The sequence below is a fragment of the Tympanuchus pallidicinctus genome, unplaced genomic scaffold, assembly GCF_026119805.1.
Source record: "Tympanuchus pallidicinctus isolate F22 unplaced genomic scaffold, pur_lepc_1.0 scaffold64, whole genome shotgun sequence".
In the NCBI taxonomy this organism is placed as follows: domain Eukaryota; kingdom Metazoa; phylum Chordata; class Aves; order Galliformes; family Phasianidae; genus Tympanuchus; species Tympanuchus pallidicinctus.
Genome location: NW_026294785.1, coordinates 106,728 through 122,500, shown reverse-complemented (window position 1 = coordinate 122,500; position 15,773 = coordinate 106,728). Strand labels below are relative to the sequence as shown.

At 64.8% G+C, this 15,773-nt stretch overlaps 2 protein-coding genes across 2 annotated transcripts in view; one reads left to right on the top strand and one right to left on the bottom strand.

The window, feature by feature from the left end:
- LOC128071999 (dedicator of cytokinesis protein 2-like) overlaps window positions 1-15,773 on the top strand; it is a 55,376-nt gene that overhangs the window by 20,884 nt on the left and 18,719 nt on the right. The window contains 5 exon segments of the mRNA XM_052665310.1: window positions 1,304-1,374; window positions 1,654-1,760; window positions 2,560-2,687; window positions 2,819-2,863; window positions 5,255-5,350. Of these exon segments, the coding sequence (XP_052521270.1) occupies window positions 1,304-1,374; window positions 1,654-1,760; window positions 2,560-2,687; window positions 2,819-2,863; window positions 5,255-5,350 (447 nt within the window).
- Window positions 7,483-13,801, bottom strand: LOC128071990 (INSYN2B protein-like). Its single transcript, XM_052665298.1, has 3 exons — window positions 12,408-13,801; window positions 9,737-9,811; window positions 7,483-7,852 (listed from the first exon to the last, which is right to left on the bottom strand). The coding sequence occupies exons 1-3, from the start codon at window positions 13,799-13,801 to the stop codon at window positions 7,672-7,674; spliced, it is 1,650 nt and encodes a 549-aa protein (XP_052521258.1). The 3' UTR covers window positions 7,483-7,671.

Here is a 15,773-nt window from a genome sequence, read left to right as displayed (position 1 = left end):
AGATGGGAGCGATTCTTCGGGGAGCTCCTCTGGGCCAATTTCTGCACGAGGAAATTCCTGATACCGCCTGGCTCCGGCCCGGGGCGCAGCGGCGCTGTTTGGTGTCAGAGCCGCATCGCTGCCCCCAGCCCGGCCCGGCCCGGAGCGCATCCCCGCGTGTGCTGCTCCAAGGGCATCCCTCTGTGTGGACGCAGCCGCTGCTCAGAGCCCCCTCCTCACCTGAAGGACCCCCCCCCCCCCCAATCACCTCCGGCGGGATCTGCCGGCGGCTGACGCAGCTCTGCCTACTCCCGTCGTTAGAGCTGCAATTATCTGATCAGCTCAGGCAGGGCTGATAATTGCTCGTTAGCTGCAGCACGCCCGGGAAGGCCACCTTCTTCGTGAAGGGAGCGCTCCTTTGTTGGAACACTTCAGGCTTTGGGGTTTTGCACTCTTTTGACCTCTCTGTGCCCCGGGAAGGAGCCTCGTTTGGGTCTGATGAGGAATGTGGGGCAGCACAGCGTCAGGGACAAACCTGTGTGCTGCTGGGGCGGGGAGCAGTCAGCATCCCCCGGTACCCCAGCAGTGCTGGGCTGGTCCTGCTCCCCCTGCTCTGCTCTGCACCGAATGCAGCTGAGGTCTGAGGTGGGACGGGGCTGCAGGCTGCGGCACGGTCAGATCCCCACGGCACACGGTGCCTCCCATAGCCGTGCCCCATTGCTGTCCCCATGGCACACGGCCCCTTCCCCACAGCCGTGCCTCTCTGACAGAACCTCTGACCATTGTGGTTCCACCACAGAGGGTGCAGTCAATGCAGAATTAAGGAGTGGCAGAAAAATTAATGTTAATCGGCCCAGCTCGGCTAAGCACGGAGGTTAATAAAGAAATCAAATGTAGGAGATGCTTGTTCCGAAGCTGTGAATGTGACTGAATGAGATAACCAAGGCAGCGTGTGAGACGAGCAGCGGTTCAGCTTTGTACAGTGTTCTGGTTTAAAATTAGAGTTGTATGAATGCATTAAAAGAACTGCTTTGTAATCTGTTTAATATGTATCTCCTCAGTAGAGAAAAGGGAAAGAAGCAATTAGGGATGGAGAGGCATGGTGCAGGGATGAGCGTTTCTTTGGGTCGGAACAGCGCTGCTGTGCTGGGAGCATCCCTGGGGCCATTGGGAAAGAGACACGGGTGCCACGGCAGTGATTTTGGGTGCAGGGTGCGGGCAGCGCAGTGGTCACCGCCCTGTGTGTTTGATGTCTGTCTGTCCGTCCTTCTGTCCATCCACGCTGCCCCACGGGCACGTGCTCAGCAGCCTCATCTCTGCGCAGGGAGCAGCCCTCAAGTATCTGCCTTCCATCCTGGAGGACGTCTTTGGGATCTTTGATGCCTCTATGCTGGGGTAAGTGTCCCGGCCCCAGCCCCTCTCCCCCCCGCAGTGATACCCACCCCAGCCCCCCGGGGTGGGCAGTGCCTCTCAGGCCCTTCCCGTGCAACGTGGGGATTTGGCTCAGTGCTGGCAGGGGTCAGCGGGGGGCAGGGCAGCGCCTTCCCGCTGCCTTCTCCGAAGGAAAGGGGTGGCAGCGCTTGGGGCCGCAGAGCAGCCTGGCCTTGTCCTGGCCTTGGCCGGGTCCCGCAGCTTGATGGCTGGTGCTCATTGATTCTCCTATCTGCACGGCAGGCTCCTGCTGCGCGACTTCATCGGCAACCTGCAGCCCCAGCGCCTGCTGAGGCAGAAGCTGCAGTCCCTGACTGACATCGTCAACAGCAAAATCTTCCAGTCCTACGGTGAGAGCAGCGTGGGCTCCTGCTGCACGGCCCGCGCTGCCGAGCGCAGCACAGCTTGCGTCCCCCCACCCCGCTGCCCCCCTTTGCTCCGGCAGCGCCGAGTTGTGCCTGCGGGACCTGAGCTCCCAGAGCTGCTGCCAAAGGCCGCTCGTTGCCGACGCCTGGTGCTGTGGTACTGAGCTCCAGGAACGGCTTTAAAACACGTTGTGTTGCAGAAGGAAATTGGGCCAAGAGGGAGGAAAGGGCTGCAGAGGGGTGGCAGCGGTGATTTTCAGGGTGAGGATGTTGGCGGTTTGCTGTCCTGCGGGAAGGATGCTGTGTGTGGTTCCACAGCTCACGCTTAGAGCCGTGGCACCTCTGAGGTTGGAGAAGGCCCTTAAGACCATCCAAAGGCCCTTAAGACCATCCAGTCCAACTATTGATATTAGTACGGGTGGTGATTAACACAGGCTTGTTAAGTTTTGCCTGCAAGGAGGAAGGGGCTGCCAGAGCATGGCTGTAAGGGTACCTCAAAGCTGAGCGGTGCTGTGCGGAGGCAGCGCTGGCCGAGCCCTGGCAGCCAGGGGCCGTTTGAGTGAGAAAGTCTCCATCTGTTGGGTTAAACCCAAAGCACCCTTAGCAGAGCAGCACTGCGGAGTCGCGGAGCCTTTCTGTTAGCATTTGAAGTCTTTCCAGAGCTCCAGGCTGCGGCCCAAATGCTTTGTGCTCCCTCCTTGCTCTCAGTCCCTCTCAGTGTGGGGAGCTGTGGGTGCCCTCTGCCAGCCCCTCTGCCAGCCCCACACCTCCACCCGCCCCACAGAGTGCCGGGATCTGCTGCTGCGCATGGCCATGCCCGTCCTGCAGGACCTGATAGAGAGGGGCGAGGAGGAGGACGCCTGCGTTGAGCTGCTCAGCACCATCCTGGAGGTGCTGTACGCGGCCCAGAAGGTAGCGCCCAGCTGCTCGGCTGCTCCCTGCTCTCTGTGTTGGCTTCACCTTGGAAATACGTCTGGCTGCTGTTCGTCGCAGGGGTGGCTGTGGGGGCTTTGCGCTGATTTGCAGCGCTGTGTTTGTTGCAGAGAGCAGAGGAGGAGCGGCGCAGGGAGCGCGGCGACTCGGAGCTGGTGAGTGCCGGTCCTGGGGGTGTGCAGGGGGATTTGGGCACCCAAACCTGGGGGGAGCCTCGTGCACCTCCTGCCCAGAGCAGGACTGCGGCGTCTCCTGGGGTCGGCGCACGGAGCTGCGCTGCTGCAGGGATGGAGGAGCCGCCTGCAGCAGTGCCTGAGGGCTGGGGGCTGCAGGCTGTGCTGCGAGCCCTTAGGGCCCACACCACTGGTTGTGCGTACGGGGATGATGCTCTCCAGCGGTGCTCTGTGCCATGGCCTGCTTTCCACGAGGTTTTCATTACTTCTCACTGCAAGGAGTTCCCTCAGTGAGGCACTGCGGGTGAGGTGTTGTTCTCTTGACTGAGACCCTGCTGCTGCTCGGGTCTCTGCCTGCCCAGACAGCCCTATGAGACCGTAACATCCAAACAGTTCCCAGATCTGCTGTGGAGGGTGATGAGGCCATCCCCCCCCACACCTCCAGCAGTGTCTGCCCTGAGACCCGCGGTGCTGTGAGCGTGCTCTGCGCTCTGCTTGGCTGCACTGGCTGTGGTACAAGGCAGCCAGGCTGTGCACTGGGGCAGCTTTGGGGCTCGGGATGCTGCAGCCATGAAACCTCAGCAGGTTCAGCTCAGCTGCAGCGCCAGGCTGATGCCTTGAGTGCAGCCGTGCCCGTGCCACAGTGGTTGTGCCCTGTCCTTTTGCTGCACGCCACCCCACAGCCCCTGAGGCCTTGTTCTCTGCCACCCTGCAAGCCCTTGGGGCGTCCTGGCAGCTCCCGGTGCTGCTGTTCCTGCAACAGTTTAGGAGAGTGCAGAGAGCTGTGCTTCAGCTCAGCAGGATGCTGCCCCTGCCTGCTTTCCTGTGCTGGCAGCTGTGCCTGTGCCGTAGCCCAGGCTGTGTCTGGGTGCCCCCCAGGTGTCTGGGACCCCCTCAATGTGTCCCATGATGGAGCAGTGTGTCACTTTTGGAAAGCTGACCTCAGGCACACAGCAGAAGCACTGAGACACCCTGCAGCACTTTGTTGCACTGCTTTCTTGCGGGCATCTCTGAGATTTGAGTAGGATTTCCTACAGGAGATCTCCTCACTACATCTCTGCATTGGGAACAAAGTGCTCTTGTGCTCATATGACATTCACCTGGGGCTGCCAGGGGCCAGCATGTGCCTCGCTTGGAGGACAGGGACAGAAGGCAGCAGGCAGCGAGGGGACACAGAGTCTGAGATGAAAGCAAAAGCTGCATTGGGTGTGGGCTGCGCTCCTGGTACAGCTGGAGTGGGACTGAAGTTGGGTGGCGGGGATCGTGGCTGCCACCAACTGCACTGCTCTGCATCCCTGTGTGGGGACGGGCACAGCCAGGTGCAAAAAGAGGAGATGTGCATGCTGAGGATGCAAGCTGAGAGGCTGCGTGAAAGGAAGGACCTCGTCCTGTGCTGGGCAGGAGGTGCACGAGGCTCTCCCCAGCGCTCGGGTGCCACGCTGGGTCTGCTGTGCCCAGGGTCAGTTGGGATTTCTGCACTCCGAGGTTTCAGTGCGTAGCGTGCAGTTGGAGCAGTGGGGATTTTCAGCTGCTGAGCAGAAGTTTTGGGAAGGATGAATGGATGAAGGAGTGAGTGGAGCCAGCCAGCATAGAGGACACAGGTTGTGCACAGGGGAGCAGCTGGGGGAGGTCTCATAGAACCACAGAATCATAGAATGGCCTGGGTTGCAAAGGAGCACAGCACTCATCCAGCTCCAACCCCTGCTGTGTGCAGGTCACCAGCCAGCAGCCCAGGCTGCCCAGAGCCACATCCAGCCTGGCCTTGAATGCCTGCAGGGCTGGGGCATCCACAGCCTCCTTGGGCAACCTGTGCCAGTGCCTCAGCTGAAGGTGCCCCAGTTCTGCCCCTTCCCAGCTCTCTGTGGGAACTGTGTGGCAGCCACGGGTGTCAGAGCTGCAGCTCAGGAGCACGGAGGCACAGCCTGGGTTGATGTGTGCTCCTTGCCCTGGGCTCTGCTGTGCCCAGTGGTGAATTCGGGGCCTCTGCTGGCACTGCCAGTGCCACCAACCCCGACATCTCCTGCGGGTGGCTCTGTGTTACACATCTCAGCCACCTGGCAGAAGCCAGGGCTGCCCAGCAGTGCTTCAGGGCCCTGCTGAGGGCATGGGGACGGTTCCTCCTGTGCCCACATGAAGAAAAAGCCCTGCCAACTCTGCAGCTTCCAGCAGGGAGCTGCGGCAGAGCAGGAACCGGTGTGGGGCTGCTCCCCGTGCCAGCAGCTTCTGCTCATCGGGCTGCAGATGCCTGTTGCTCTCAGGGGCGCTGCGTTGGCACAAGGGCTGCCCCCGGCCTGGCTCGGGGTCACCTGGGGAGATGAGCATCGCCTGCACCCCACTGCACCCACTGCGGCCGTGACTCCCCGCGCCTTGCAGGTGAAGGTGAAGAGGCACGTCCAGCTGATCCTGGAGCGGCTGCTGCACACCGTGAACCGGAGGGTGATCGTCCTGGAGAGGGACAACAGCCTCAGGGTGAGTTACCACCGCCTGGCCGGGCGTGGGACGGCTCCGCCGCTCCGCTTCCACGGGGATGAGGAAGTGAGGGAAGGGCTGCGTGGTGTGGGGATGGGGAGCAGGTGGCAAATGTTCCTCGGCGGTGCCGTGGTGTCTGGCAGCAGCTGCTGGGGATGGGTTTGTGGGTATTTAACGCAGCGGGATGCACGAGGAAGCCCAAAAAAGGAAGGAGGAAATGCGGCAGAAGCGGGTCGCGGAGTAGGAGGAGCGCTGGGAGGAGCGCGCAGGGTGCTTGCGGTGCAGGAGGCTCGTCTGGAAGCAGATGCGGGGGTTTGGGCTGCATTCTCTGCAAAGCAGTGATCGGACCCCACAAACGTTCCTCATTTTACACATGGGAGCAGCACGCTGGGATGCCCACCTCGTGCTGAGCTGTTGGCAGGCTGCAGCACGGCTGAGGCTCTGCGCAGCGCAGCTGCACCGGGCGCAGTGGTTTCATCATGCGGGAGGAGGAAACGTGCTCTGTGCAAGCGTGGACAGCCAGGCTGTGTGCAGCAGGCCGGGCACGTGGCTCTGGGCTGTGTGGGGCAAGGGGAAGGGTCTGGTGGCATTTGGGATGCAGTGCTGTGGGGACCTGCCATGCTGTGTCATCCCGTGCCGTGCCGTGCATCGCGTCTAGGGAGGTTTTGGAGCAAACCTGTAGTTCTGCCATTCCGTGCTTGGCTCTCATTCACAAATACGTGGCTAAACCAAGGTGCTACGGGCAGGATGGGACCTCCCTTCTCACTGGCCATGCTGCTGCTACTGGCAGAGGGGCCTGCCTGCTTCAGGAGCCATTCCAGACAGCATCTCTATGCTCTTGGAGTGACCCCACTGCTGAGATGGTGCAGGGTGCAGCCCTTCCTATACATCTGGCTGCAAGTAGCCCTGTGCTGGGCTGTGTCAGACTGTGCTGGGCTGTGCTGGGCTGTGCTGGGCTGTGCAGGGCTGTATAAGGCTGTGGCAGACTGTGCCAGCAGTCTGGGTGGGTGGGCTCTTGCTGGTTGTGATTCAGGTGGATTCAGGCAGGCGATGCGTGCTGGGTTGGGTTTGGTATCATCTCGCTTTTAGCCTTTGTTCTCAGAATGCATGATTCAGTGCCAGAGGAAGCGAGAGCAAAAAAAGAGCTGTTTGAAGCTACCTGTGGGGCTGTGACAGAGATAACGAGCAGCGCCGGCTGCCGGAGCACGGCCTGATGCGCAGCGCGAGGAGATGGAGGGCAGTGCTTTGGCTGAGCCTCGCTCTCTGCGCGCTCCTCTTCCCCCGCTCTGGCCCTGCTGTGCTCCAGAAATGCTGTCTGGCAGCTTTCTCACCTTAGTTCATCCCTTTCATGGTGCTGTCGCAGTCCCAGGCTTCACCCCACTGCTTGCAGCCCCCAGCCGGGCTGCTGCTGCTGCTGCTGACCGCTCTGATCCAGAGCCATCGTTACATCGATGCTGAGCTGCTCCTTTTGCAGGTTGGAATATTTGAGCTGCTGAATTCTGCCCCCATGTAATCAACTGGTGCATCCTGCAGACGGGGGCCTGGCCTGACAAAGAGCGGGGGGGGGGTCAGCTTCTGCCCTGGGCTGTGCAGGGACGGCCAGGCTGCAGGGTGACCCCAGCACACAACGGCCTCAGTGGGCAGAGAGCAGCTCGGGGAGGGGAGGCGGTCTCTCATTGAATCAGGAGAGGCTCAGGTTGGATCTCAGCAATAATTTCTCCTGCAGAGCGGTCGGGTATCGACACGGCTGCCAGGGACTGGGGGTCACCATCCGCAGAGGTGTTCAGAACCACAGAGATGTGGCACTGGGGGACGAGGACAGTGGGCACGGTGGGGTGGAGCCGGGCATCTTGGAGGGTTTCTCCAGCCTGGGTGACTGATTCTATGAGAGCAGCCGCACTCCTGGGTCCCAGCCTGCCCGTGCCGGGGCTCCTCTCCCCTGCCCTTCTCCACCACCCCTGGCAATGGGCGCAGGGCTCTCACGGTGCTCCCACTGTTCGGTGGGGTCTCTGAGAACCTGCTGGAGCCGCGGGGCTGCTTGGGGCCAGGATGGGATCGCAGCACTGATGTGGGACCGGGGGTTGCAGCTTCAGCTGCATCCAGAACAGAAGCGCACAGCCAGGAGAGGGTGTAACAAAAATAGCGTCTCCCTGGAATTTATTGGTTTCTCCATCAATACAGCCGCTGCTCCCCCCCCTCTTATTTACACGGGTTCTTCAGTACGTTAAACGGAACGGTTAAAAATATAAAAGCTGGTGCTACCCAAACCCTAACGTCAGAGGGAGGGAGAGGAGGCAGGAGCCGGTTGTCAGTGCCGGGGCTCACAGGAACCAGAAGCACTTCCGCCGGGATTTCTTGGCGTCCAGCTTAGCAGGGGGCGAAGCCTCCTGCCGGGCGGGGGGGCCGGGCCCCGGTGCGGGGCTGCTGTGTGCCGCGTCGCCCTCCATGTGGCTCAGCACCCGCTGGAAGCGGCCCTCCTGCTGCCGAAAGTCGTGCTCCACGCTGCGGGGAGAAGGGGCGGCGTCACGGCGCTGCTGCGGCGCCGGGGGCTCGGCTCAGCCTGCAGCCGCTGCCCCCCACCGCCTGCGTGCAGCGCGGCTGTGAGTGGGGTGGGGGCCGGACCCGGGCCGAGGGCGGCTGTCGTATCGTGCAGAATCGTGTCCTGCCCACACACGGCACCGCGCTGCAGCCAGAGCACAGTGGGACCCTCAGTTCTGGAGGGACGGACGGACAGACGGCCCTGACCCAATGGCGCTTCCCCTTTCATTCCTAGCGTCGAAGCTGCTCTCAGAGCTGCCCCTGGCTGTGGCTCCCCATCCTTTTCCTGCCGTTCCATCCCCTCACCCAAGCTCCGTTGCCTTAAACACCAAATGCACCAAACCCCTCCTGCAGAGCTGAGCCGCTGCGTGGGCCCTCCCCGAATGCCCGGAGCTCATCTCCCGCACCCTGAGCTGGTGGCACTTTGGCACCGGGTACTTTGGTTTTGTGCAGCGGGGGCTGAGTCCCCGCGGTAGGAGTGCAGCAGCACCGGGCTGAGGGGCGATGCTGTGCCCATACCAGGAGGGGCAAGGGCTGCCCGTGTGCCCTGCGGGTCTGCTGCAATACAATGCTTTGAGTATCGACCTGGCCGGGGTGGGAGCCAGGCCCCCGCCCCAGCTGGGGAACAGCTCTGAGACCCACGAGAGCCCCTGGAAAGAGGCTGTACAAAGCGCTGGGGTTACAGACCCCCACTGCCCTCGCGCCCCTGAGCCCGGTGCAGCCACAGCACAAGGAGCCGGGGTGAGAGCCTGAAACCAATCCCGATGCAAGGCACGGGGGCACCGCTGGTCCGGGTAGGGAAGGAGGGGACGCATCACCCACCGGCACCACCAGCTCTCCTGCACGTCCCCGGACCCCCCGCTGTCCCCGCAGCAGGCAGGGCGCGGGAGGCCACGTGCTGCGATGCTCCCTCACCCGGAAAGCACTTCCATCTCCGAGCAGCCACCTCCCATCACATCAGCGAGGTGCTGCCGCCGACACCGCACGTGGCTCTGACAGCCGCGCAGCACCCCGTGTCACCACACATCACGAGGGCAGCGTTATCCCCAGCTACCTCTAGCAGAAAGGGCGAGCTCGGACAGACGGCCGAGTGCCGGGCGGCACGGGGAGCCGCTCGCAGCGCAGCCGCCGTCCTGCAGCCCCTTCCCGCTGTGCTCTCTGCCCACCCGTCTTCGTTCTGCCCACCCGACCACCGCCGTCCCCCGCAGCCGCGTGCAGCCCTGCGCAGCCCCGTGGAGCTGCCCCCGTCCCGCCGCCCCCCGCTCCGCTCCCACCGTGTCCCACCGGAGCCTTTTCCCCTCACGTGGAGGCAGCGGAGCCCGGCGGGAGCCCTCAGCAGGACCCTCCTCCCCAGCGGTGCCATCTCTCCCAGCCGCAGTGCCGCATGGAGACAGCCTCGTCAGACCCAATTAGCGCTGACGGCCCCCACGAGCTACCGCGGGGAGTCGGCTCTGGGCTCGGGTGGCAACGAGCCGCCGCCGAGAGGCAGCGCCAGCAGGGCCCGGCCGAGCGAGGGGACGGAGCGCGGGGGGGGCGGATCTGGGGCACCTCCAGCTCCGATGCGGCCGAGAAGCGCGCGCCCTCCGCCCATGGCGCTGCTCAGCGCCGGCTCTGAGCGCATCACCGCTACCGGCGGGAGGAGCCGGGGCACAGCGGAGGTGCCGGCGGGGCTCCCGGGTCACCCTGCACTGGGACAGCGCGGGGACCCTGATGGCACCGCACCACTGCGCCGCGTCCCGTCCTCGGGCTCAGGGAGGCGTTTCTGCTACCAACAGGGAGCGCGGCGCCGAGTGAAGGGGGAGGAAAAGAGCGCAGGAACTTCCCCGGGGCGGCAGCGCTGCCCCGTACCTGTAGATGATGCAGGCGCAGTCCCGGCACGTCCCGCAGTTGGCGATGTCCTGCCCCGTCCGGTACGAGTGCCGCCTGCAACAGAGCGGCAGTGCAGTCAGCCAGGAGCCCCGGACCCAGGGCCCTCCTCTGCGCCGGCACCGCGGCCGGGAGCCAGGGATGCAGCTCCGCTCCCAGCCCCGCTCCCCGACCCCGGCCCTTCCCCCCTCCTCCCCATGCAGTGCCCTTTGGAGCCGTGCCGAGCGCGGTGAGCACGTTTCTCACTCGGTCGCAAACCAGACGAGCGCGGCAGAAGCCCCAAATCCTTTGCACGCCTTCAGCCTCATCTCATCACCACCCGGAGCTGCACCTCGTGCCCAGGGCCGTCCCAGGACACCCCACACACAGCACGATGGGGGGAGTGGATCGCGGGCACTGTGGGGTCTGTGTAGGAGCACCGCAGTGCCCAGCGGTGCCCAACAGATGGGCAGGGGGAGAGGTGCCAGCCTAATCACCAGCCCACGCTGGATTTATCTTTTTTTTTTTTTTTTTTTGATGTTTTTGTACCAAAGCATCCTCCTCCTCCAGGGAAGGTGCATGGCACTGAAATAAAGCAGAGCTGGCTGATGAGCCCCAAAGGTCAGCTCAGCCCCAGAGCCATCCATCCTCCTCCCAGATCTCTGCAGATCCTCTGCTGGTGCTGAGCGCTCGCCCCGCGCGGCCCCACGCAGCACCAGGCTGATGGTTGCTGTGGGAGCCCAGAGCTCCGTGGGCACTGGGGGGAAAGCGCCCCAATAAAGGCGTTTGGGCCCCCAGCAGATGCCCCCTCCCCACCTCCCCTCAGGCACCTCCCTGTCCCACAAACCCGTCACATTTCCCTGCTTAAACCGTTTCCCTGTTTCTCGACCTTGATCACGGTTGTTCTCAGCCCGCAGAAACTGGGTCTCGTAGTGCACCAAATTACACCTTGCAGTTGGGATTACAGCGGCACACAAATTAGATCAGGATACCTTTTATATACACACATTGAAAGCACGGAAATACGCGCGTGCACAGCCCGTGCTCCGTAAGTGGCACTGTGGGGGATGCGGGGATGCTGTGGGGCACTGTGGGGCCGGTGTGTGCAGCCTCAGGGCCACCCCTGACATTGACCCACGGCAATGGGGCCGGGCCGTTCCGCAGAGGAAGGACACCGGGATCACCTTGATGGGATTTCCTACTCCTCTCCTTGTATCTCTGGGCGTCTTGTTTGCTCATTTGGCAGCCTATGGAGCTGAGATCTTAATTAAGCTGCCCACGGTGAAGCTCCATCAGCGTCAGCAGGCAAACTCATCCCGGCAGCAGGAGCGCGGCGGCCCTTCCGACGGGCTCAGCTCTGCGCTTCACAGCCAGGCTGCGGGCAGAGATGGCGGCGGGTGGGAGCTGCGCTGCGGAGGGGGCGCTGTCAGCCGCGTCCCGTGCGCGACACACAGGGCAGCGGACCCTCAGCAGCCCTGGAAGGTGAGGGCCGGGCGGACGCTGCGCTGGGGAAGGGGCTCAGCGCCGTGCCCTGCTTCTGCGCTCGCTAACGCTTCTGTGGGATCCTCCATTAGCCCTGCCTGGGAGGAGGCACTTAGCGGCAGTTTAATTTGGTTAAACAATTAAGCACGCGCTCGGGCAGGAGGGCCAGGGCTCCAGCAGGTGCCCATCTGGCAGGGCAGAGCTCGCCACGGGAGCCGCCCGAGCGCGGTGCCAGACGCAACGTGCGCGCGGTGCTGTGCGCACAGCCGGCTCAGCGCCTGTAGCGCCGACAGCTCTGCCAGTGTGAGGACAAACTAACGAGCTGCCAAGCTAATGAGCTGCCCCGTCGCAGGGCCTCAGGCTGTTCCCACAGTGTGGCTGCAATGCCACCTGCAGCCGGCGCAGGTCGCGGTCCCCATCAGCGCCGTCACTGCTGCTCTCGGGCCTCGTTAGACGCAGGCAGTTCATTTGGCTGGTCACACGTGCCAAACCCTGCCCGGCCCCACCGACCCTGCCAAGCCCTGCCAAACCACGGCAGACCGTGCCCAACCGTGCCAAACCTGACAAGTCATGCCAAACCCTTCCAAGCCCTGCCAAAACGTGTCCCCTGGGCAGTTCCTCCCAGCATAGATGCCCACGCAAAGGCTCTGCTTCACTGATAGCCGAGCCAGGGAAATTCTCACAGGTCATTAAAGGGAACATCCTGTGCCACGGCCAGGGCAAAGCAGAGAGGGCCGTGGGGCCTCTCCTGTGGTGCACACATGGCAGCTCAGAGACCGACCCCTGGATACGGCCCTACGCTTCCCAGGGAGAGAGCAGGCAAGAGGAGCAGTTTACGCCTCGTGCAGGAGGGCAGGCACAGCAGGGGCTGTCCACAGGGCATCTGCAGCACCAGAGCCCATAGCTGGGACACACTGTGCCAGGTCTTTGCTCTCACTGACCGATGGGCACAGCAGAACCAAGGGGTCCCTGCTCCCCTCGTCCTCTGGCTGGCACAGGAGGAACAAGCCAAGGGTTGGCAGACCACTACCCCAAGTCGCCCTGCCAAGCAGATCAGGATGGCAGCTCTGAGCTGCTCGGAGGGAAGCACGTCCAGAAGGTGACATGGCTCCCATCTTTGGCGTGGCCACCCCTACCATCACCAGACCCCCACAGAGCCCAAACCCCCCCAGACGCCGCCCCATCTACTCACCCATCGCGCTGGGCCTCCTTCTTCTCCAGGTCCTGGATGACGTCCAGCAGCACACGGATGGTTTGCTGGCTGGTCTCCAGCACTCCTTCCAGGGACTGCAGCTGGGACTGCAGGTCCCCCTGTGCCCCCTGTCCCTGAGATGTGTGGCCGTGCTCATCCCCCGCCGCGGCTCCCGGTGTCCCCTTGGCTGCCACCACCATCTGCAGCAGGTCCTGCACGTGGCGTAGCGTCTCCGATTGCTGGGTGCTGAGGCAGGGCTGCCCGTGCTGGGGGGGCTCCAGCGTGCGCCCACCGGGCTGCACCACTGCACTGACGCCGTGTGGGGGTCCCTCGTGCCTCTCCAGAGCTGCCTGCTCGTGGCCGGGCTCGGCAGCCCGCAGCTGGCTGCAGATGTCCTGCGTGTCCGGATGGCCGAGAGCGGCTGGCGCGGTCTCCGGTGCAGCGGTGGCAGAGCTGTGCCAGCCCGGCGCCGGTGGGACGGGAGCTGGGGTGCAGCAGGGCCTCCCCCAGGGCGAGCCGCAGAGCCGGGGCCGGGGTGGCGAGGGGTCGCGGGGGGGGTTGCCCTGAGCTGGCTGGTGGAGGAGGGGCGGCTGGCGGTGCCCGCGGGGCAGGCTGCGCTCCGAGTCGCTGCGGCCGAGCACCCACAGCTCGGAGGAAGGCTGAGACCGGGCGCAGGGCACGGAGGCCGGACGCTGGGGGGGCTCCCGCCCATCCCGGGGGGTCCCGCCGGGCCGGGCGCAGGGCTCGGCGGAGCAGCTCCTGGCCGAGGGGGTGCAGCTGGCAGCGGGGCACCCGGCCGTGCCCGGGTACGGGGGGCGGGGATCCCTGGGCGGTGGCGGCGGCACGCGGCACGCTGCGGGGCGCGGGGCGAGGGAGGGGGCGCGCTCGGCTGCGGGCGCCCGCGGGGGAACGACCCGCATCGAGGCGGTGGGCGCAGCTCCCCCTGGGCAGCGGGCGCTCCCCAGGGCGGCGAGCAGCCCCGTGTCCGCGGCCGCATCGCAGACGCTCCCGCCGTGGGGCCGGGGGGCCGGGAAGGGCTTCTGGAGGCTGGGGGAGGTTTGGATGGCAGCGCTGGCGCGGGCCTTCCCGGGCACGGGCAGCGTCAGCGAGCACGGCTGGGCCTGGGGCCAGCTGCGCCGCGAGGCACAGAGAGCCGCCGGCTCAGGGGGGGCCCTGGGGGGCGGCGAGGCACGTGGGGTGTTGGGGCCGGGGGAGGGCGCCGGGGGGGGGCTGCCCTCCACCAGGTCCTTGAAGCGCACCTGCTGCGTGCGGTTGCGCCGGCGCTGCAGGCGGCTCTCGATGTCGGGCGAGTCGCGGTTGAGCAGCACCGAGCGCACCGTCATGGCTTTCTCCTGGCCGCCCTCGCCGGAGGGCAGGGGATCCCGGCTGAGCATGGCTCACAGCCCCGCCGCCGCGGCCCCTGCGCCGTGCCCGTCCCCGGAGCTGCCCGGGGCGGCGGGCGGCCTCATCCCGCACCGCCGCGCAGAGGGGATGCCGCGCAGGAGGCGGGCGCGGGGCTGCAGGGCATGCTGCCCACCTCCCGCACCTACGGCCCCCGGCACGCGGGCGGCCCGAGCGCCCCGCCCCGCATCGTGCCTCCGCGCTGGCAGCCCATGGTCCCGCCGACGTCCGCTGCGCTCAGAGCTCTCTGCGCTGAGCTCCGAGGAGCTCCGGACGCCGTCTGGCCCCGTGCATGGCTCCCGGCTCCCTGACCTGCGGGGACAGAAAGAGGCGGCTGACCCGGCCCTGCGCCCGCCGTTCCTGCGGCCCGGGATGTCTCCCGCTGCCCCGCGGAGCTCCCGGCCCCCGTGCACCCTCCCACCCTCCATCCCGCGCGGCCATCACCAAACGCAAAGAGACAAGCTTTGATCTCTGGCACTGCCTCCTCAGCACAAAGGGAGAAGGGAAAAAAAGAAACCCCTTTAGCATAAACACGTTACAAGTTCACAGCTCAAATCAAGCAGAAGCAGCCGTTAAAAATAGCTCTGCCTTGCTGGGATTCGGTACCTCGTGTTCGGATGGCGCGGGGAGCGCAGCAGGACGGGACGGGCACAGCCCTGGGGCACGGGGAGCTCAGACGTGGGGACGGGCGGACTGCATCGCTATCCTGCCATCACTGGCACACAGATATGCGTGGCTCCCCTCCCCGAGCAGAGAGGACGCAGCCCCTTCCGAGCCCCGCACCAGCGCTGAGCCCCCGTGCCCATCCGGCTCTCCTGCCCATACTAATTACCCACCACTGCCCGGCCCGTTGCCCTGTTGGGGCACACAGCAGCACGCAGAGCCCCGTGGCACCATGCAGTGCCTGCATTCTGCTCCTGGCACCCACTCGCCGCAGCCAGCAGAGCCCTCAGCCCCACAGAGGCCTGCAGGGACGGTTGCTTTGCTCGCCCTCCTGCCGTCCTGCACCGCCGTGCCTGGTTCTCACTGTAACAGAGCAGCTGTCTCAGCACTGAGGCCCGGAGTCCCCGTGCGCCGGTCATGAGCTGATGGTGCCGGCTTCCACGCCTGTCCTGGCACCCAGCAGGAGCTCAGGGAGCACCCAGCTGTGCCAAAGCAGTGCAGGTGCCACACACTGCGCCCGTCTCTGCTGCCCCTCGCCCAGTGCTGTCAGGACGCTGCTCCATGCATCGCTGCCTCCCAGCTGTGCCAGCACCGGAGGTGTTTGTGAGGCAGGAGGTGATGGGGCAGCTGTTGGTATGGACAGGCTGAGCTGGGGAGTGGGATCACTGCTGCATGAGGCTGGCGCTTGGCAGGGAGGAGTGGACCCATGCTCAGCCCTGGTCTGGGCAGCTGAGATGGATCAGACCCACCGGGACCACAGGACCCGCTGCAGCCCCACGGTGTGGGAGTGGTGTCCAGCGACAGCCGTGCTGGTGCATCTCCTGCATGGACTCGTGGCACATCCCTGTGCTGCGCCCACCTCCTGCACGTGGGCCGGCTCCAGCACAGCCGGGGGGCGCCCCCAGAGGACGGAGTGCCAGGAGGCTGCCAGGACCTCCCGGGGTGAGAGCGCCGTGGGCACTCATGGCCCTGCAAAACCACAGAGCAGCCCCAGCGCGCTCCACTGCCCACGCAGCCGACGCGGTGCTGTCAGTCAGCAGCGCTGTGCCGAGGCGCCCTGCGCCTCCGAACCGAGCACCGCTGGAGATCTGAGGCACGGCACAAGGACAAAGAGAAAGCCAATAAATTATACATGCGCTGACTGCATTTGGAGAACAGTTCTGAGGCTGTCAGACACCAAAAGCTTGGACCCTCCCGCTCGTCCTTCTGCATATGCATTACGGTGCGGCCAGGTTTAGTGCTGTGCCCAGGCACTGCTTCTGGCACTCCTGCATCTCCCACTGCTAATAACGAACCCTGATG